The sequence below is a fragment of the Bison bison genome, unplaced genomic scaffold (genome assembly GCF_000754665.1).
Source record: "Bison bison bison isolate TAMUID 2011002044 unplaced genomic scaffold, Bison_UMD1.0 scf7180017864157, whole genome shotgun sequence".
NCBI classification, from domain to species: Eukaryota; Metazoa; Chordata; class Mammalia; order Artiodactyla; family Bovidae; genus Bison; species Bison bison.
The window spans coordinates 171632-194896 of NW_011494729.1; the positions used below are offsets into that span (position 1 = coordinate 171632).

Below are 23265 nucleotides of genomic sequence, written 5' to 3' on the forward strand. Positions count from 1 at the left end.
TGAGGGCTCTTCGGCCGCCGCCGCGCGTACCCTGCTGTCCCCCAGGCGCTTAGTCTCCTCTCTTCTCGCCGTAGGCCGTGACGACATGAGCAGCAAAGAAGGTGGCATCCTCAACAGCTTTGGGCGTGATTTATTTATTTAATCCAGGCTTTTTGTCGCATTTTCCACTTCCCACCCTTGAAAGATGCTTTCTCCCCGCGCAGACTCGGGGGGCGGCGGCCCTGGTGATTTCCCCGGCCACATGGGCCCTATTTACCTCTTTTCCTTAATCCTCGAGCCATTTTTATCTTAGTTCGGTAATTGCCCCACCTTGTTCCAGATCAGGGAACCTATTATGGGAGGTTTGGATGAGCTTAAGGTTTGGGAGGTGGTGGGGGAAGGTAGGGCTGCTTTTCTGTCCGTTTGCTGAGAAAGTCTCTGCGATGACGGCCCAGGGGAGGTCTGGTTTTAAGGAAGAAAGGGGTTTACCTCTATTATGTGTTGTCAAGTCCTGGCGATGGGAGAGCCCTGTCCAACCTTTTTTTCCTTCTCTATGTAAGGATCAGGAGGGTTCAGGAAAAGGAAGCATGACAATTTCCCACATAACCAGAGAAGAGAAGGGAAGGATGTTAATTCATCTTCACCTGTGATGTTGGCCTTCAAATGTAAGTTCTCTATCATGTACACTGGTGAAGGGAAGAGAACTAAAGACGTTGTAAAAAGGATCAGTTAACTATGTTATGCTTCAGTCTCAATTTTCCCGGAGGTTTTGCAGTGGTGCTCGGTGTGTCATGAAAAATTGAGATTACAAAAGTCTTGACTTCATTTTTCCCTTTTAAGTTTCACAGGTAAACATTAACATCAGGCCTGCCACATAACTGAAAATTACTGTGCACCTGATACAGAAGCATACATATCAACTATATATGTACGGATATTTTAACGTGTATTGGTTTTCTTTTCTCCGCTAGGCTTTTGGAGACTTTTTGGTTTTTTTTTTTTTTTAAGATTTTTTTTAATCTGGAACATTTTTAAAGTTTTTTATTGAATTCGTTATAATAACTGCTTCTATTTTATGTTTTGATCATGAGGCATGTGGGATCCCCGACCAGGCATCGACCTCACACCCTCTTCATTGCATGGTGAAGTCTCAACCACTGAACCAGGAGGGAAATGCTGTATTTTTGTTTTCACTGTATCTCTTTGCAGAGAGTGGGCACTCAAGTGCATGTAAATTATACGTGTATATTTATTCCCAGATTCTCTTTTCTCAGTATATTAACTTGGGAAAATTGTTCCTCATTGCAAAACAAAGTATAAAACAAAATTCACATAACTCTTGTCTTCTGTCCAGCATCCTATTTTTTTTGGACACATCGTGTGGCAGGCAAGATCTTAGTTCCCCTACCTGGGATTGAATCCATGCTCCTCTGCAGTGAAATCGCAGAGACCTAACCACTGGACCAGCAGAGAATTCTCCCAGCATCCTATTCTTTATAGTTTCTGTAGTTCAGGAATCCAAGACAGGCTTAGTTACCTGTTGGTTCAGATAACTTGGAGTCATCTGAAGACATGACTTGAGTTGGAGGATCCACAACTATCAGTCACTTAGGCCTTCTGCTAGCAGCCAGCTCTGTGTTCCCCCATGTGGACCCCTCCATAGTACTACCTGAGTGTCCTTGTGTTACAGAGTTTGGCTTCCCCAGATAGAGGGAGGGAGAAGACCACAGTGCTCTTATGTCCTAATCTTGGATATCATACATGTCACTTTTGCTATAGTTTATTAGTTAGAAAAGAGGCAGTTTTAAAACTCAGCCTCACGTTTGAGAGAGAGGGAATTAGGTGCCATTTTTTGAAAGGAGGAGTATTAAGTAAATTGTGGACATATTCGAAGATTTTCATAGCACATAACAGTGATCTTAAGTGGTGTAAGACCACTGTGACTGAGGAAAGAGTGTATTGATAGAGCTATATGCACAGTGTAGAAGCTGCACTGGGTCAAGTGCTCCCTGTCATGGGCTCATGCACTCCATTGCTTGTTTCCAAGCATGTTTTGCGGTCTTATGTTTCTTCCTGCCTTTGTCTTTGTAGCTCGTTAGGCCTGGAATAGCTTGTAGCTTGGTGCCCCATTGCCCCGCTGATGTACTGCTCTTCAGGCCTGGAATAGCTTCTAGCTTGGAGAAGGCAATGGCAACCCACTCCAGTACTCTTGCCTGGCATATCCCATGGACAGAAGAGCCTGGTAGGCTGCAGTCCATAGGGTTACTAGGAGTTGGACACAACTGAGTGACTTCACTTTCACTTTTCACTTTCATACATTGGAGAAGGAAATGGCAACCCACTCCAGTGTTCTTGCCTGGAGGATCCCAGGGACGGGGGAGCTTGGTGGGCTTCCGTCTATGGGGTCGCACAGAGTTGGACACGACTGAAGCGACTTAGCAGCAGCAGCAGCAGCAGCTTCTAGGTTGGTGCTCCATTGCCCTGCTGATGTACTGTAGTTTTTTTAAAGACCCATTCCAAGTAGCTTCTTCCTGCTTTGCTGATTTTTTTCTGATTTTTCTCCCAAGCAAATTTGGTGACAGACATTACATTCATTGAACATCCATCCATTTACTCAAGATGTATTTATTGAACATCTGTGTTCTAGCAAGGGCTTCCCAGGCGGTGCTAGTGGTAAAGAATCTGCCAGCCTAGGCAGGAGATGCAAGAGACATAGGTTTGATCCCTGGGTCGGGAAGATTCCCTGGAGTAGGAAATGGCAACCCTCTCAGGTGTTCTTTCCTGTAAAATCCCATAGACAGAAGATCCTGTGGGGCTACAGTCCATGGGGTCTCAAAGAGTCAGGACTGAGTGACTGAACACTACTAATACTGTGTTTTCACATATGTTGATAGTGAACAAGAAAGACATAATTCCTCCTTTACTGAACCTTTTCTATATATTTATTATAGCATGATCACATTCAATTCTTTCTTTCCATCTGTCTCATACTGGACTGAGCTTGAGGATAGAAACTGCCTTATTTAACTTTTTATTCAGAGTATCTAATTCACAGTGGTCATTAATATAGTCAAAATGTGAATGCATTTGATTGTCTTCAAATATTAGGCAAAATCCTAGCCTAACTATTATCTCAGTAATAAACGACCGGATGTATTTAGGCCTTTGTCAGCTGCTAATTTGGTTAATAGTTTATTCACGTTCTGAATACACTTTTGTATTCAGGTTCAAAGTATGTCTGTGGACTGCCAGACAACTTGCTAGTTCTTTGGAATAATTCTTCTAAAATAAAGTGATTATTAAGTAAGTGCTTTATGGGTATTTCAACAGCTAGGGCTTGAGAATTCAGAAAGTTGATGTTATGAAGGTTTAAAGCATAATTTGAAAATCCTGGTTAAGTTTTTGTGGATATTTACATTGTACATGGTAAGGTAATTAAAAATAACTTTACATAATTTAGTGAAGTAGTTGAAAGTATTTTTTGTAAGTAGTTATATGTGATAACAATCTCTTTATTAGAACAGATAATTTGTTACACTATATATACATCTCATTGTGAGGCTCTTGAGTGGTAAAATCTAGTTAAGGCATACCTGTATTTAAAGAAAGAATATCTTGGTTAGTAGCAGAGTTTTTGATTTCCAAGTATTTTAAAAGTAAATAAGTTGATTTTTCTCCTATATACTGACAATATTGTTTCATTATACTTTCAAATGTAGAACAAGCATGCTTATGGTCATAATAATGTGTTTTTAGCATTTCAACAGGAACTTGATGCAAGACATGACAAATATGAGAGACTTGTGAAACTTAGTCGAGATATAACTGTTGAAAGCAAAAGGACGATTTTTCTCCTCCATAGAATTACAAGGTAAGTAAATATCTTTAAATTTGTTACAGTTGGATACAGGTTGATATGTATTTTATATTTATCAGGAAGTCAGTGGGCAGTAACTAGCTGATTTTTTTTGAACACCAGGATCAAGAGGATGTTAGTAGCAGGTGGATTTTATTTTAAAAATAAACATTTTTAAAAAAATAGGAAATTTTTCTTATTTTCAGAACAGCTAAGGGTTTGTCTTGTTAAGATCATTCACAGAGATAGAACTATTGTTTATGAACATATTTAAACTTTAATGGTTTATTAGAGCCTATTAACATTAAAGCTTTTCTTGGATGATATGTGCAAAAATTTTAGTATTAGGTAAACATTGCATTCTGCTTATCTTCCCATTCATTTTTCAGTTCATTGGACATTGGGCTTTCTGCCTCACTGAACTGAAATTGAAATTGCCTTTGTTCACTCATATTGATAAATCTAGTATATACTCTTCTAGTGTTTTCTTATTTAATTTTTGCAGCGTGTGATAGTGTTGACTGTTTAATTCTTTGGGGGAATTCTGAAGTTCTTCCACCTTCAGCTCTGTGATGTTCTTAAACTATGACTTGACTGTTTTTCTAGGTGAAAGTATTAATTGCTCAGTCCTGTTTGACTCTTTGTGACCTCACGGACTGTAACCCACCAGGCTCCCCAGGCAAGAATACTGGAGTAGGTTGCCGTGTCCTCTTCCAGGGGATCTTTCCAACTCAGGGATTGAACCCCGTGTCTTCTTCCAGGGGATCTTTCCAACTCAGGGATTGAACCCCGGTCTCCTGCATTGCAGGCAGATTCTTTACCGTCTAAGCCACCAGGGAAGCTTAAATTCTTTGCAAGTTCCCCCACCTTCAGCTCTGTGACATTCTTTCTGTAGGACTTTACTGTTTTTCTAGGGAGCTCTGTATATTTGATAGATTTCTTTGTTGCAAATAAAAGAAGTGAACTTGAACTAGCCTAGATTAAGAGGAGGGAAGTGGAATATTTTATGAATGCAGCTGGGTATCTCCATTTTCTCATCTTGGTTTTTGTATTTCATTTGACTAGCTTTCTTTGCTTTTCTGTTCTTCATTGAGGTAGAAATCATCCATCCTGTAGCTCACAAAGAGAGATTTTTGTTATATTGCCAATTCCAAATGCCTCCAGAAGGCTAGCAAGGATTGGCTCCCCACTGTGTGTCTGACAAAGTATTTAAGCAAGTCCAAGTGTAATTTATGAGCTTTTTATTATTAAAGTAGTATTGAAGTATTCTATTCACGCACAGCTTTTAAGGTAACTCTGAAATACTTGAATTTTTATTCCATTAAGTGGAAACAATTTGCCATATGTAGATTAGTGGAATGTGGCACTATTAACCTTTTCTTTTTTATACTTGGTTCTAAAATTAGTTTTTTGCTTGTTTTTTGGACCAGTTTTCAGATAACTTATACACACTTGAGCTTGTATTATGAAAAAAAGCAACACTGATCTGGTGAATTATGAACACTTTTTTCAATAGAATTTTCAGTTCTAAAACAATTGGCAATATTCAGCAGTTTAAAGAAATAGTAGAGCTGTAACAGGAGAATTTCATATTTTGGAGAAAACCATATTACTGTGTAACGTCATCTTATGGTTGTCTACCAAAAAATAATAAATATTCATTATAGTAAACTTAGAAAATAATAATCTTTAGAAATATTAAAAATGACAGAGAAGTTAAGGTACTGAGTGAAAGAAGTCTGAATGAAATACACTGACAGCCATTATCAGTAAGCAGATTTCATATGTTATACTTTTTTATCCGAATTGTTTCCGTATTGTCCATAACGTTTTTTGATTAGTAAACTAATAGTAAACTTCAGAAAAATTATAAACTAGAGAAAGTAAAACACTTCAAGAAATCAGACAGAGTACATAAAGATAACTACTCTTAATGAGTACTTTTCATATTTTAACTATACTTTCATTTTCTTTAATAGATAAAGGCTAAAATAAATAGATAAAGGTAGATTCCACTTTCATGCATTGGAGAAGGAAATGGCAACCCACTCCAGTGTTCTTGCCTGGAGAATCCCATGGACGGAGAAGCCTGGTAGGCTGCAGTCCTTGGGGTCGCACAGAGTCGGACACGACTGAAGCGACTTAGTAGTAGTAGTAGAATAAGATTCTCTTTACCAGTGAGCTTTGGTATTTTGATCTTTTAAAAAAAATTTTCCATTTTGTTTCATAATGTTCTTTTATTTCTGTAGAATCTGTTATAATATTCTCTCTCATTCCTGAAGTTGTAATTTGTATCCTCTCTTTTTCCTGATCTCTCTGGCTAGAGGTTTATCAATTTTATTGATCTTAAAGGACTGCTGTTGATTTCATTGATATTCTGTATGGTTTCTGACATACTGATTTCTACTATTTCCTTCTTTGTGTGTACTTGGGATTCATTTGCTCCTTTTCTGAAGCGTTTCTTAAGGTGGAAGCTGGGATCAAAGAAGAAACTGAGATCATTTCTTATTTTCTAATACAGTGCTGTCCGTTTCCCTTTTACATCTCTAAGTACATTTTAGCCACATTCCACAAATTTTGATAAGTTGTTTTTCATTTTCATTCAGTTCAACATACTTTCTAATTTTCATTTTCATCTTTGATTTCATCTTGGGTTGTTTAGATGTTGTTTTGTTTCCAAATACTTGGGAATTTTCCAAGCGTAAATTTTTATGATTTGAATTCTTTTAAATTTACTGAAACTTGATTTTGACCGAGAATATGGTCTCTCTGGACCTTGTACACTTGAAAAGTATATGTACTCTGCTGCTGTTGGGTGTAGTGTTCTATCGTGTCAGCTAAGTCAAGTTGGTTGATGATATTGTTCAATCATCTATGACGTTTCTGATTTTTATTAACATATACTTGTTCTGTCAATTATTGAGCGATATTGAAATCTCTTGACTAACTGTGAATTTGTCTGTTTCTTTTTGCAGTTCTATCAGTTCTTGCTTGATGTATTTAAGTTCTTTCATTTGATGTATTAAATGACATTTAGGATTGTTCTGCTGGCTTGACGTGATGAATTGACCCATTATTATCATGATTATATCCCTGGAAATATTCTTTGTTTTGAAATCTGCTTTGTTATTAATAACTACTCTCATTTTCTTTCGATTACTGTTAACGGGGTATATCTTTATTCATCCCTTTATTTTTAATCTATTTATGTCTGGACTTCCCTGGTGACTCAGACAGTAAAGAATCTGCCTGCAATGCTGGAGACTGGGTTCGATCCCAAGGTCAGGAAGGTCCCTTGGAGAAGGGAATGGCAACCCACTCCAGTATTCTTGCCTGGAGAATTCCATGGACAGAAGAGCCTTGTGGCTTCAGTCCATGGGGTCACAGAATCAGGCATGACTGAGTGGCTAACACTTTAACACTGTATATATTTAAAAAGGCTTTCTTATCTTTCTTGCTTTTTAATCCATTTATCAATTTTATCTAATCTCTACCTTTTACAGAGGTGTTCAGACCATTTATATTTAATGTGATTATTGACATGGTTGGAATTCAACCTGTGATCCGTTTTCCTTTTTTTTTTTGCCTTATTTTGGATTGAGTATTTTTTATAATTCCATTTTTTATCTTCTTTGTTGGCTTATTAGTTGTACCTTTTTTTGTTTTTGTAGTGGTTGTTTTATGGTTTATATGACTTGTCACAGCCTGCTGTCCTTACTTTGTACAATACCATGTTAACTGAAACTTGTGCATTTCCGAAAATCATGTCTTTCCTTTGCATGGTTCTGTGGTAATAGTTACTTTGTAAATTGAGGTCACAGTGTTGATATGCACAGACTTCAGTTAACATGATGCTGTGCAGAGTAAGGACGGCTTGCATATCACTTTGCCTGTAATATATGAACCCTATATAATTCTGTTCTTTCTTTTCCATTTCACTTTTACAAGCTTGGCTGGCCTTTGTAATACTTCTGAAATACAGCTACTTCTATCTTATTTATAATCCCTTTGAGTGTATACTCAGTCATGTCTGACTCTTTGTGGCCCTATGGACTGTAGCCCTCTGTGCATGGAATTTTCCAAGCAAGAATACTGGAGCGGGTTGCCATTTCCTACTCAGAGGGATTTTCCCAACCCAGGGGTGGAACCTGCACTCCTGCATTGGCAGGCAGATTCATTACTACAGTGCCACCTGGCTTAGCCTATAATCCCCATAGTATACCAGAAATGGTAAATATCTGGAAAAAGATAACTTTTTAATGAAAAAATCATATTGTTTAAGTAAAAAATAATAATTATTTTGGGGATTATTATTTTTTGGAGGAGGCAGTGGCACCCCACTCCAGTACTCTTGCCTGGAAAACCCCATAGACAGAGGAACCTGGTAGGCTGCAGTCCATGGGGTCGCTAAGAGTTGGACACGACTGAGCGCCTTCACTTTCACTTTTCACTTTCATGCATTGGAGAAGGAAATGGCAACTTACTCCAGTGTTTTTGCCTGGAGAATCCCAGGGACAGGGGAGCCTGGTGGGCTGCTGTCTATGGGGTCACACAGAGTTGGACACGACTGAAGTGACTTAGCAGCAGCATTTTTACTTAAAATTTAAAAATAATATTCTTTAAATAAAAGTACTAATCCCCATAATACATTATTATTTTTAAACAGTATGATTTTTCAAGTTAAAGTTATCTTTTTCTATATATTTACCATTTCTGGTGTCCCTTATTCCTTTATTAATAGAACCATGTTTTCATCTGGCATTATTTTTCTTTTGCCTAAAGAACTTCCTTTAACACGTTTTGTAGTGTCAGTGTGCCAGTGATGAATCAACTATTTCTGGTCTTGTATGGGCTCTTGAGATTATTTTGTGTGTTCACTTAGAGTGGGCCTTTTTTCAGCCTCACAAGTTCGCACTAATCGAAATTCAGCTGAAGACATGAGTAGTCCCCTTCTGTAGATCTCTGAAACTCTCTGCATGTGTGTTCTCCTTTGTTTCTTTGCCTTGCAAGTTTTAGCCATCTTGACCACTGTGAACTCCCATCTCCTCCACCCCCACTGCAGGAGACTCCCAGGGTCACCTAAGTTTCTCATGCCTACACTGTCACTTGGAAACTCTGCAGGCAGTCAGATGCAACAGTCATAGGGCACATGTCCTTTTTTTCACTCATGTCTCATGCTGTCCTATGCTGCTTGTTTCACAATGTCTGAAAACCTTTTTATTTGTTTATTTTTTATATGTTTGTTTCTCTTTAGTTGTTTATGGTGGGATGACAAATCCTGTTCATGTGCCATCTGACTAAAAGTAGACCTCTCTAGATGTCTTGTTGTTGAGGATAACTGCTTTACAATGTTGTGTTAGTTTCTGTTGTACAATAGCGTGAATCAGCTGTGAGTATACATACATCCCCTTGCTCTTGAGCCTCACTCCCACCCAACCCCAACCCACCTGTCTAGGTTGTCACAGAGCACCAAGCTGAGCTCCTTGTGCTATACAGTAGCTTCCCATTAGTTATCTCTTTTAAACATAGAAGGAGATCAGTCCTGAATATTCATTGGGAGGACTGATGCTGAAGCTGAAGCTCCGATACTTTGGCCACTTGATGCGAAGAACGGACTTATTGGAAAAGAATGTGATGCTGGGAAAGATCGAAGGCAGGAGGAGAATGGGATGACAGAGAATGAGATGGTTAGCATCACCAACTCAATGGGCATGAGTTTCAGCAAGCTCCGGGAGTTGGTGATGGACAGGGAAGCCTGGCATGCTGTAGTCTGTGTGGTCCCAAAGAGTTGACGTGACTGAGCAACTGATCTGAACTGAGTATATATATGTTAATGCTACTCTCTCAGTTTGTCCCACCATCTCCTTCCCCTGCGGCGTCCACAGTCTGTCCTCTACGTCTGCATCTCTATTCCTGCCCCGCAGATAGGTTCAGCGGTACCACTTTTCTGTACTCCATGTATATGCATTAATATACAGTATTTTTCTCTTTCTCACTCACTTTCTCACTCTGTATGACAGACTCTAGGTCCATCCACATCACTGCAAACAACCTTATTTCATTCCTTCTTATGGCTAAGTAATATGTACCACAGCTTCTTTATCCCTTCATCCATATATCATTTTTATGAACATAATTTCTCTTGTAGTTATGGTTATGTTATAAATACAGCTTCTTATACTTCTTTACACTGAATATTGCGGTAAAGCATTTTCCATTTTTTAACCTATTTTTAGTAAATTATAGTTGTACTTTTGAGTTAGAAGTTTCAAGATACATAGGATATTTATTTAGCTGTGCATTTGTTGATATGTATTTTATTTCAGTTTTTCACTATCAAAACATCTGACTGATATTTTAAAAGTTCCCAATATCTTGATTGTAGTGCTCCTGATATGGAAGAAATATTGACTGAATCAGAAGTTAAATTGGATGGTGTCAGACAAAAGATATTGCAGGTAGCCCAAGAGCTCTCAGTAGAAGACATGCATCAATTCCACAGAGCCATTACTACAGGTGAGTCTAGGTTTACTTTAGTGGTAACATTTAAAAGAAAATAGTATGTTCAATGATTTATGTATGCATTGCATGAATTATAATTAACACTTAGTGAAATACTATTGGCTTTAAAAAATTGGGACTTCCGAGTAGTAATATAAAGATAATTTCTTGCTTGGCTTTATTTTCCTATGTAGTGATGATTATTGATAGATTTTGATAAAGTAATTGAGGAGACACTCTTAATAGAGAAACTTTATTCTTGAATGAGTAGAGTGTATTCAGACAGGGTGTATCTCATTCCCCACTGAGTATATTTCACTTGTGGCTCTAAGTTTCAGTCACAAAAGGTTCATGAAAAGAGGATGTATCACCTAGCCAGATGGACCAAAACATCTCATAGTGCGACTCCATATTGGGAATTCTAGGATAATACTGCTGCTGCTGCTGCTGCTGCTGCTGCTGCTGCTGCTAAGTCACCTCAGTCGTGTCCGACTCTGTGCAACCCCATAGAGGGCAGCCCACTAGGCTCCTCTGTCCCTGGGATTCTCCAGGCAAGAATACTGGAGTGGGTTGCCATTTCCTTCTCCAGTGCATGAAAGTGAAAAGTGAAAGTGAAGGCGCTCAGTCGTGCCCGACTCTGGGTTTTATATATTCATTTAAAAAGTTTCATGGAGTATTGGATCTTGGTGATTATCACTATTTATAAATCAGTTGCACAAATGTTTAAAGTACTTGATCTGATCCTCTTCATCCTTTTCTTGTTGTGAGTTCACTGATAGGAGAGAGAACTGTATAATTTAGGCATACCCTAAAATTGGCAGAAAGACAAAGTCAAAGTTTGATTCATATTTACAGAAGTAAATGTTAAGTTGCTTTCTATCAAAGAGCTGATTCCATTGAGCTCAGGTCAGTTCAGTAGTAAGAAATGAGTTCATTTGGTATCTGTTCAATATATGTTCAGGTTTAGTCTGAATATTTATCGTTTCAGCACTTGTTTTTCAGAAATGTCAACCTGTGGTTGTTGAAATGTCTTAATATTAGAGAAAGTGCCTGCATACATCAGTTAAACTTGAAGATACGTTATTATAAGCTAAAGTGATAAAATAGTTTTATGAAGAGTCATGGTATCTTCTGAAAGGAGATACATTTCCATCCTCATAATTTATTATTTACTATCAGGGATTTATTTGATTTTTAAATTAATAGCACACATAATTTAAAAGGCTTTATGAATTCCGTTTATGTTGTCAGGCCGCACATCCTTGCATATGACAAATTTGGAAGGATTGGGAGAGAAGATCAGAGGTCATGATAGGAAGAAAGGTGAAGTGAAAGTTAAACAAGCCTCTAGAAGAAAACATGTGAGAATGTCTTTATGACCTTGTAGTAGGAAAGATTTATTTTTTAAATGACAGAAGAAAGTATTAACTACTAACGGAAATTTGGATCAATTGAATTTTGTTAAAATTAAGAAATTCTCTTTATCAAAAGACATCATTAAGGAAGCAAAAAGGCAAATTGAAGTCTGAGAGATGACGTTTAAATACATACTTTAGATAGAGAACTCATATAGACTATGTGGAGAATTCCTACAAATCAATAAGAAGTCAATTTTAAAAATGGACAAAAAAAGTTGAATAGGGGCCTCAGAATGTGAATATTCAGATGACTATGAATATTCACGAAAAAGTGCTCAGCATCATTATTCACTAGAGTAGTGTAAAGTGAAACCAAATGAGGTACCATTCAATCACCAGCATAACTAAATTGTAAATACTGACCATACCATTTAAAAAAACAGTTTGGCAGCATCCAGCCAAAAACCTGCGTCTACCGTATGATTACTTCTGAGTATGTACCTGAGAAAAGTGAGGATTATATCACCAAAAAACATGTGCAGGAGACCTCAGAACAGCTGAATTCATAATATCCTGAAAGTGAAAGATCAGCAGGTCAGTGGGTACGCCGTGGTGTAGTTGTCCAGTGCAGTACTAGGTAGCATTAGAAACGGTTAAAGGTGTGCAGCATCAAACACGGATTTCTCATTCTGTTGGACAAAATAAGCAGACACAAAAAGAGTATCTAACTGTATAATTCCATTTATGTGAAGTTCAGAGAGGCGTAATTAATCTAGAGATGTTGATTTGCTTCATTTGGCCCAGTAGGTCCTTCATTGATCAATGAGTAAAGTATGAGGAAAGGCTTTAAATAAGAGCAAGGACCACATGGATAGTGACACACAGAATGTTACTTAAGAAGTCATGCTTGGCTTTGAGAACAAAACCGAGGAATGGGGGGAAAAGGCAAAGGGGACATTTCATTGAATCAGTAGAGTGTTTCTTAAATCAGGAAGGAAGCACTAATTCTTGGAAAAAGTTTAGTTGGGGCATTAGTAAGAATGGAGGAATCTTTCTTCAGATAGTCCCACTTCAGGATCACTGAGGATTATGAATTATTAAATCATAGTCATAGGATTATGAATTTTATGACGATTAGTGCTTATAAGCACTATATTTCATTTAGGGCTTCCCTAGTGGCTGCCCACAATGTGGGAGACCTGGGTTCAGTCCCTGGATTGGGAAGATCCCCTGGAGAAGGGCATGGCAACCTACTCCAGTATTCTTTCTTGGAGAGTCCCGTGGATAGAGGAGCCTGGTGGGCTACAGTTCATGGGGTCACAAAGAGTCAGACACGACTGAGTGACTAAGTACATATTCCATTTAAGACCTTTGTTTATGATTTGTACGTTTTGAGATTACCTACTCATGAATTAAATATCTAAGGATTCTCTGTATCTCACTTTTCTTTAGGAAGTCTTTAAAATAAAATGAGGTCCTTTAAATTGATGCAATAAAGATTTATTTCCTTAAAGTTAAGGAATAAAACAGTCAAGAGAAGTGTCTGGGACTTAAAAATTTGCTCATAGATATTTTACTTGATAAAATAAGTTTATTTATAATTAGAGTAGCAGTAACAATGTGATGCTTATGAATAGCTTGCTGCTTGTAATTGTTAAATGCTTGTTTTGGTGTTACTCCAAATAGTTGTTCTTTTGACTTGAAGATAAAACAATTCTGGCATTGAACTAAAGGAGTTCCGTGCTTTTCCTCATTAAGAATAGTGCTAATGGCACGCAGAGCATTTCCCTGAGGGATACTTGTGTGAGCTCAAACATTGAGTATCCTACTAATAACTGAACAACAACAAAAAGTTAGGTCTGTTTTCTACACATTTCTTATCAGAGTACATTACAGATTGTCCCAAGGGATTGTTAAACAAATGACAGATAATTAGTTACTTGAAATAAATCACTTAAAACTTTTTGGTGCCCTGTCATATTTTTAGTTTTTTTTTTTTCCTCTTGTTGAAAAATTAACAGTTGGGGGAAATGTCCTCCATCTCAAAGAAAAAAATATTTTTTTGGTTTAATTTATATCATTGTGATAATATTAAAAATTGTCATTTAATTTTGAGACATCCTAGTGCAGAAAACTTAAGTTCAGACACTAACTAATATTTCAGTTCTCTTATCCGAGAATGCGGATGATGGGTTTAGTGAGTGTTTTGGGCCAGCTACAGATATTTTTTAAAACTGTTGTTCTTTATATATTAAATATTTATGTTTATGTGACCTTTACAGTATCCCTGAGTCATAAATATTTTTACCACTTCATAAGTGGGGAAATTGAGACTTATAAGAGTTAAGCAGCTTGTTCAAGGTCATAAGCTAGGAAGTGGTACCACTGCTTGCTTATTGTGTGGATTTAATTTACCTGTTGAACTTGAGAACCTTACCCCAACTAAAGGCTTTATATTGCTTAAATTTCTCTTTGCCCAAATATGAAGGTTTTTCTTAAATAAACCAGGACACATTATAACTCTTGTGTTGCTATTTTCCCCCATAGCACTTAACAACTTTGACATACTCTCTAATCTCCTTATTTATTATGTTTCTTTATTGTTTCTCTTCCTCTGCTAGAATGTGGACTCTTAGTTTCTACAAAAAGTTTCTTGTTATTGTTAACTGATGTATCCCAGACACTTAATAGTTGTTTGATAAATGTTGACAGAATGAAGAGCAAAAGTATTTTAAAAGGGCTTTTTTGTTCTTGTTGTTCAGCCAAATCTTTTATCTAATGATTTGCTTTTGCAGATTTTTGTTTGACTGTTTTTTGTTGCTTCCAAAAGGAAACATGTTTCCAGGGGCTGTTGCTTAGATATAATACAAAAATAGGATCAATATTAATCTTTGCAGACATTCTAAAGCTTATATCAGTACAGAAAAATTTGATATCGTTTCAGTATATTAGCACAATTGAGACAGCTTAGTGAAAAAGTGAACATGAAGACATGAAGATCTGCAAGCTTTTGGAATAAATAATGGAAGAATTTAGTGAAGGGAAAAAGATATAGCTAAACATTGCATTTTTCTTTTTGTGAGATTTTTGTATGCAGAGATGTTAGTTCAGGTCCTTTACCTTAACTAATGGGAATGAAGCGTCCCATTCATTCACAGGAAACAAATGGATAAACTTACGGTATTTTGGTGGCTTAACAAAATAGGAATCATTTCTTTCTCATATGAAGTCCAGGCTTTGCAATGGTGGTTTGAGTGTGCTCTGCCTACTTAGTCATTCATAGACCCAGGATCTTGGGGCTCTGATATTACCAGTATGTGGTTTCCAAGATGAGCCAGGACATCAACATACAGCTGGCAGGTTGTGGAAAGGATGAGTACAGAGTCATGCCTGAGGTTTTTATGGCCAGCTCTTGAAATGGCATCCATCACTAGTGCCCACATTTTATTGGCCAGTTACATGTCCACACCTAACTTCAAGGAAGAATGGGAAATATGCCCTCTGTGCCAAAGACAATGAAATATGTTTGATGGATAGTTAATTTTTCTTTGCCCAGTTCAATAATTTGATGTCCATTTGGTTTAGTGGGAAATCCAGGCATATGCATGTTGATAGATTTATGTTTTTTTTTTCATGTATTTTAATTTGGTTTGAAAGCATTCATTTGCCTAATGTGAAAATAATTTTAAAACTGAAAGAGACATTGGAAGACATCTTGTGCTACCACCTCATTTTGTAAATGAGCTTAGAGATGGTATTGGAATTGGCATCTGACTTGTTTATTTACCCTGATAAACTTTTTATACTAACTCACTTTGCTAATTAGTATTTGGTACTTTACACTGTAATTGTTTTCTGCAAAGCCAGCAGCTTTTATTTGATGATCTTAGATCCTATATCTGGTTAAAGAGTCTCACTTCCTTTTGTTTTACATAGATAAAATATTTTAATAAAATATTAATACATTTTATTACATTTATTTAATAAAAAGTTTTAATTACATAAAAATACGTAGTTTAAATTTGCATTAAAATGTGAGATGATTCAGGGTACATTTCTTGTGACTGCTTTGATTACAATTGTTTATATCATACTACAAACTTTCGTGGTGAGTCCTGTGACCGTGAGAAAATCTCTCATAGGCATTTTCTGGGTCAGAGACTGTTTGTGACCATTCTTTTAAGGTAGATGTTGGATACACACTACTTAGACTGTCCAAGTGTAGGCAGGTCTTTTCACCCAGTTTCTCTTTTCATCTCTGAACATTCTTACTGCTTTTCTGAAATCCTGTTTCATCAAGTTACTCTTGACATCTATCAGTTGGTAAGGCTTGGGGTGGGAATGCTAAGTAGGAAGCATGGATGAGACAACTTCCTACTCAGTTTGAACATGCATGCACCAAGTCAGAGATGTCCTTATTCCAACAATAGTGTCCCTTAAAGTAATTTATTATTACTTCTTAATATGATAGTGCACATTGAGCTAGGGTAACATTTTGAAAGAACAATGGCCTCTAAACTATGAGCTAATGCATTGGAAGGAAGAAAGAAAAACCCTGAAAACCATTGCTTTGTTTAAGGAAGTTTTAAATATTGTCTTATACAGTCAGGAAAAGCAAGACTTGGAGCTGACTGTGGCTCAGATCATGAGCTCCATATTGCAAAACTCAGGCTTAAATCGAAGAAAGTAGGAAAAATCCCTGGACCATTCAGGAATGACTTAGATGAACTCCCTCATGACTAACAATGGAGGTGACAAATAGATTCAAGGGATTAGATCTGGTCAACAAAGAGCCTGAAGAACTGCAGATGGAGGTTCATGACACTGTGCAGGAGGCAGCGACCAAAACCGTCCCAAAGCCACAGAAATACAAGAAAGCAAAGTGGTGGTCTGGGGAGGCTTTACATATAACTGAGGAAGGAGGAGAAGCAAAAGGCAAGGGAAAAAGGAAGAAATACACCCAACTGAATGCGGAGGTCCAGAGAATAGCATGGCGAGATAAGGCCTTCTTTTTTAATTTAATTTTATTTTAGTTTTTAAGTTACTTTACAATATTGTATTGGTTTTGCCATACATCAACATGAATCCGCCACGGGTGTACACATGTTCCCCCTCCTGACCCCCCTTCCTAACAAGGCCTTCTTAAATGAACAATGCATAGAAATAGAAGAAAACAATAGAATGGAAAAGACTAGAGATCTCTTCAAGAAAATTGGAGATAACAAGGGAATATTTCATGCAAGGATGGGCATGATAAAGGATAGAAACAGTAAGGATCTAACAAAAGCATAAGAGATAAGAAGAGATGGCAAGAATACACAGAACTATACAAAAAAAGTCTTAATGACCCTAATGTGTGGTCACTCATCTAGAGCTGGACATCATGGAGTGTGTGAAGACAAGTGAGCCCTAGGAAGCATTACTATGAGCAAATGTAGTGGAGGTGATGGAATTCCAGCTGAGCTATTTAAATCCTAAAAGATGATGCTGTTAAAGCGCTGCACACCATACACAAAAATAAACTCAAAATGGATTAAAGATCTAAACGTAAGACCAGAAACTATAAAACTCCTAGAGGAGAACATAGGCAAAACACTCTCTGACATACATCACAGCAGGATCCTCTATGATCCACCTCCCAGAATATTGGAAATAAAAGCAAAAATAAACAAACGGGACCTAATTAAACTTAAAAGCTTCTGCACATCAAAGGAAACTATAAGCAAGGTGAAAAGACAGCCTTCAGAATGGGAGAAAATAATAGCAAATGAAGCAACTGACAAACCACTAATCTCAAAAATATACAAGCAACTCCTACAGCTCAATTCCAGAAAAATAAACAACCCAATCAAAAAATGGGCCAAAGAACTAAATAGACGTTTCTCCAAAGAAGACGTACAGATGGCTAACAAACACATGAAAAGATGCTCAACATCACTCATTATCAGAGAAATGCAAATCAAAACCACTATGAGGTACCATTTCACGCCAGTCAGAATGGCTGCGATCCAAAAGTCTACAAGCAATAAATGCTGGAGAGGGTGTGGAGAAAAGGGAACCCTCTTACACTGTTGGTGGGAATGCAAACTAGTACAGCCACTATGGAGAACAGTGTGGAGATTCCTTAAAAAACTGGAAATAGAACTGCCTTATGACCCAGCAATCCCACTGCTGGGTATACACACTGAGGAAACCAGAAGGGAAAGAGACACGTGTACCCCAATGTTCATCGCAGCACTATTTATAATAGCCAGGACATGGAAGCAACCTAGATGTCCATCAGCAGATGAATGGATAAGAAAGCAGTGGTACATATACACAATGGAGTATTACTCAGCCATTAAAAAGAATACATTTGAATCAGTTCTAATGAGGTGGATGAAACTGGAGCCTATTATACAGAGTGAAGTAAGCCAGAAAGAAAAACACCAATACAGTATACTAACGCGCATATATGGAATTTAGAAAGATGGTAACAATAACCGTGTATACGAGACAGCAAAAGAGACACTGATGTCTAGAACAGTCTTTTGGACTCTGTGGGAGAGGGAGAGGGTGGGATGATTTGCGAGAGAGGCATTGAAACATGTATAATATCATATGAAACGAGTCACCAGTCCAGGTTCGATGCACGATACTGGATGCTTGGGGCTGGTGCACTGGGACAACCCAGAGGGATGGTATGGGGAGGGAGGAGAGAGAGGGGGTCAGGATGGGGAACACGTGTATACCTGTGGCAGATTCATGTTGATATATGGCAAAACCAATACAATATTGTAAAGTTATAAAATAAAATAAATTAAAAGAAAAAATAAAGTGCTGCACTCAAGGTATCAGCAAATTTGGAAAACCCAGAAGTGGCCACAGAATGGAAAAGGTCAGTTTTCATTCCAGTCCCAAAGAAGGGCAACGCCAAGGAATGTTAAAACTACTATAATGTCATTTCATATGCTAGTAAGGTTACGCTCAAAATCCTTCAAGCTAGACTTCAACAGTTCATAAACCAAGAACTCCAGATGTACAAGCTGAGTTTTTGAAGAGGCAGAGGAACCAGAGATCAAATTGCCAACATGCGTTGGATCGTGGAGGAAAAAGGGGAGCTCCAGAAAAACATCTGCTTCATTGACTAAAGCCTTTGACTGTGTGGATCACAACAAACTGTGGAGAATTCTTTAAGAAATGAGAGTACCAGACCACCTTACCTGTCCATTGAGCAACCTGTATGTGGGTCAAGAAGCATCAGTGAGAATCGAACATGGAACAACTGACTGGTTCCAAATTGGGAAAGGCGTGCAATAAGGATGTATATTGTCTCCCTGCTTATTTAACTTCTGTGTACAGAGTGCATCGTGTGAAATGCCAGTCTGGGTGAATTGCAAGCTGGAATCAAGATTGCCAGCAGAAATATCAACAAACTCAGATAATGCAGATGATACCACCCTAATGACAGAAGGTGGCAGAGAGTGAAGAGGAACTAAAGAGCCCCTTGATGAAGGTGAAAGAAGAGACTGAAAAAGCTGGCTTAAAACAACATTCAAAAGACTAAGATCATGGTATCCAGTCCCATCACTTAATGGCAAATAGATAGGGAAGAAGTAGGAATAGTGACAGATTTTATTTTCTTGAGCTCCAGAATCACTGCAGATGGTGACTACAGCCATGAAATTAAAAGACGCTTGCTCCTTGGAAGGATAGCTATGACAAACCTAGACAGCATATTAAAAAACAGAGACGTCACTTTGCTGGTGGAGGTCCGTATAGTCAAAGGAATGGGTTTTCCACTAGTCATGTATGGATACGAGAGCTGGAGCATGAAGAAGGCTGAGTGCCAAAGAATTGATGCTTTTGAACTGTGGTACTGGAGAAGACTCTTGAGAGTCCCATTGTCAGCAAGAAGATCAAACCAGTCAATCCTAAAGGAAATCTACCCTGAACACTCATTGCTGAAGCTGAAGCTCCAAAAGACCCTGATACTGAGAAAGATTGAAGGAAAAAGGGAGAGGGGACGGTAGAGGATGAAATAGTCAGATAGCATCATCGACTCAGTGGAAATGAATTTGAGCAAACTCTGGGAGATAGTGGAGGAAAGAGGAGCCTGGTGGGCTGTAGTCCATGAGGTCACAGAGTCAGACACGACTTAGAGACTGAACAGTAACAGCAACAACAAAATATTGTTCTAACAAAAGTTAATGCCCAGCATTCTTATTTTAATAATTCCCACTTCAGTTTAATTCAGTAGTTACAGAGGGCTCTTATACCAGACACTGACATACTATTTTATATAAAACCTACAATGTAGGTAGATGTTTGTATTTTACAAATGAGGAAATTGAAGTGCAGCAACTTAATAGACTTCCATTAATTTATACACCTAGTAAGAGACCAGTTTGACTTTTGGACCTCAGATATCCTCACTTCAAGTCTGCTTTCCCTTATGATTTTATCATATTTATTTGGGAGGAAGGCTGGAGGCAGGGAGGTGAGTCAGGGGGCTCTGGCAGTCATTCCTGGCGTGGAGTTAGGACGTCTCCATTTTGTCTTAGCAGTGGGGAGGAAGAGGAAAGGGCATGTTCTCAGAATATGGCCTTTTTAAAAAGTACAAAGAAAAGGGAATAAACTAGGAAAACCTTTAGGTTTCTGGTTTGGCCAGCTGGTTAAGCACGGATGTTATTTATTAAGAGATGGAAGACAAATTGGGTTTTGGATGTAGTTAATATGGCACCCAAACAGTTTCCTAATGGGTTTAGAGACTCAGGGTGCAGTCACAGCCATGGAGGTATCAGTTATAAGCTATAGTTGCATTTATAGACAAGGATAAAATGGTCCAAAGTAAGCGTAGAGTCAGAAGAAAGCCACAGACCTATGGAGTCTTAACTGAAGGAAATAGAATAGAATATTTGATGGACTAGGATCCCAGTAGCAGAAGCCTGTCTCCTCAGGTTGCAGTAACAGGTTGTGAGGTCAGTTCAGGGAACCTTGGTTTGTGTGAGACACACTCCTGGAGGAGAGGGGAGCAGCTGTTTCACACAGAGGAAGGGGTCTGGGGAGGGGACTTTGCCCTGGGTCCTAGCAGACAATCAAAGGACACACACACCCAAATGACATCATGTGCTTCCTATCTTTTCTCCTCTGCTCTCTTCATCCTCCAGTGGTTAAAAGAGAGTGAATGATGAGAACGGAGCAGAGGTTTGATGACTGATAGGGAGATATAGCGGACATGGAGGCAGGCCTGGAAGTCCCACATGGGCAGGATCCCCAGTCACCTAGTGACCATCATTTTAGTGGAAGAAGTTATGGGAAAAGTTTGATGATGTTCCCAATATCAATCATGGCTCATTTAGCTGAAAGACAAATCAAATGAAAGATCACCCTAACAACATCTGAAAATCAAGAAATGACTGAAGAATTATCAGGATGGTTTGATGGATTGTTTATGATGTATCTTAAATCACTTGAGAAGCAGGTTTTATAGTACATGTATTTTAATATTGTAAGGGAATAAAAGAGTATATTTAAAATTCTAGGTTTATATTGATAATAATTTATATTCCTGTTAAAATATTTAGACTATCACTCCAAAGGACAAGTGAGTTCAAAGTGCTGACAAGAATTGTTTCAGGGAGTATTATAGCGATTGCAATAGGAAAAGAGCCTGATCCTTTCCCAGGATCCCAGAGTCAGCTCTAGGGGATTCAGAAGCTCTCAAGATTGCTATTAACTTTTCTGCTCATTCAGATTTGCTTTTAACAGATAAAATTTACTCAGTGAGGTGAAGCAGAGAAAGAGACTTTGCTGCAAAAGTAACCTGGGCTTCTTTGTTGGGGAACTGTAACAGCTGCATGGACTGCTTTGAAAATTAAATGGTATATGTTCGTGGAAAGCATTTTTTACTCTGGGACATAACTGTTAACAAAAGTTCTCTCTCTTCCCTGTGGAATTTAGCAAAATTAATCTGTAATAGTATGCTAAATCCTAAAATTTATTTTCATTTTAGGTAAAAACTCAGTAATACCGATTTGCCCAACATACACTCTTCAGTGCTAAAGTAAAAGCCTTGCTCAGATAGACAAAAATCCCAATTAGTGGATTTGCATTTGTTTTACTGTTGGTAGTACATATTTATTATCTGTATAAAAGTTACATGTTTGAGAATACATTTTATTAGCAGAGTGGCCTGTGAATCAAACTTAGATGTAATTTTACTTTAATGTTTCAGTGATCTGGTAAAGGTAACTTTTGAAAAAATTCAGGTTGTACTCTTTAAAATAGCTATAAATGCCATTTTAAAGATTGAGATATAATTTGTGTATCATAAAATTAACCTTTTAAAATTGTACAGTTCAGTGATCTTTAGTGTAACCACAAGGTTGTGCAGCTATCACCATTAGCTAATACCAGAATATTTTCATCATCCCTAAAGGACACCCCTTACCCATTGGCAGGCATTCCCTATCTACCTTCCCTCACCCCAAGGCAAGCACTAATCTGCTTTCTGTCTACATGGATTTGCCTGTTCTAGACATCTCATAGAAACAGAATCATACAGTGTGTGGCCTTCTGTGTCTGAATTCTTCACTTAGCATAATGTTTCAAGGTTAATCTATGTCATTGCCTCTATCAGCACTTTCTTTTTTATGGCTGAATAGTATTTCATTGGGCATATATACTACATTTTGTTTATCCATTCATTAGTTTTTGGACATTTGGGTTGTTTCTGCTTATGATTATTGTTAATGATACTGTTATGAATGTTTGTATAAGTCTTTGTGTGAACACGTGCTTTCAGTTCTCTTGGGCGTATACCCAAGAGGAATTGCTGGGTCAAATGTCAGTATCCTGTAACACTATATGCTTGGAAAGAAAGTTGAGATTTGTGTTTGAGTTATGATGAAATTACTCTATGATTTTTGATGGAGATTTGGGTGGAATGTATATTGCTTAAATATTATAAGAATAAATAAAAATAATCAGAAGCCTTTCATTGGGTTTCCTTGTACATGTTCTCATAGAAAAAGATGGAAAATAACAAATTACATAAAAGCAACCTACAGACTTCTCTCTTACTGGCAGCTGATTTTGTAAATAATGCTAATTGGATTTCATCCAAGGCAGAAGCAGAAGGGGAAGGCATTGTTTGATAGAATATGGCAGTAGATTGAAAATTTTCACCTTGGGGATTATTCACTGGAAATAGCGGATGTCCTTTTCATCAAGTTGAAACATAACTTGTTTAAACATCCTTTTACCTTGGGGCCAGACGTCCTTGAACTTTCTCTATGGTATATATTGAAATCTAATTTCTGTGGAGTAGAAGTTGGTTCCCTTATCTCTGAGGTGACTTAATCAAACACGTCACAAGGACAACTTAAATAATGACTTTAGATATACTTGAAAATGTAATATTTGACAGCCACCCACCTTAATAGAGATTAATACCACAGATGAAGTTTTAGGGCTCTTATTCCATATCCTTTTTTTCCTGTATGAAAATAAATCAGATAAGCCCTCTAATTCTGAACTTCATCGGTTTAAACTCTATACGTTTGTAAGAATATGTCTTTCTTAGTGGAC

The 23265-nt window shown here is 37.7% G+C and overlaps 1 protein-coding gene across 1 annotated transcript in view; it reads left to right on the top strand.

The window, feature by feature from the left end:
• Window positions 1-6: 6 nt before the first annotated feature.
• Window positions 7-23265, top strand: part of TSNAX (translin-associated factor X) — a 36984-nt gene continuing 13725 nt past the window's right edge. The window contains exons 1-4 of the mRNA XM_010841147.1: window positions 7-101; window positions 540-644; window positions 3736-3850; window positions 10221-10351. Of these exons, the coding sequence (XP_010839449.1) occupies window positions 86-101; window positions 540-644; window positions 3736-3850; window positions 10221-10351 (367 nt within the window). The 5' untranslated portion in view covers window positions 7-85. The remainder of the gene's footprint in view (window positions 102-539; window positions 645-3735; window positions 3851-10220; window positions 10352-23265) is intronic.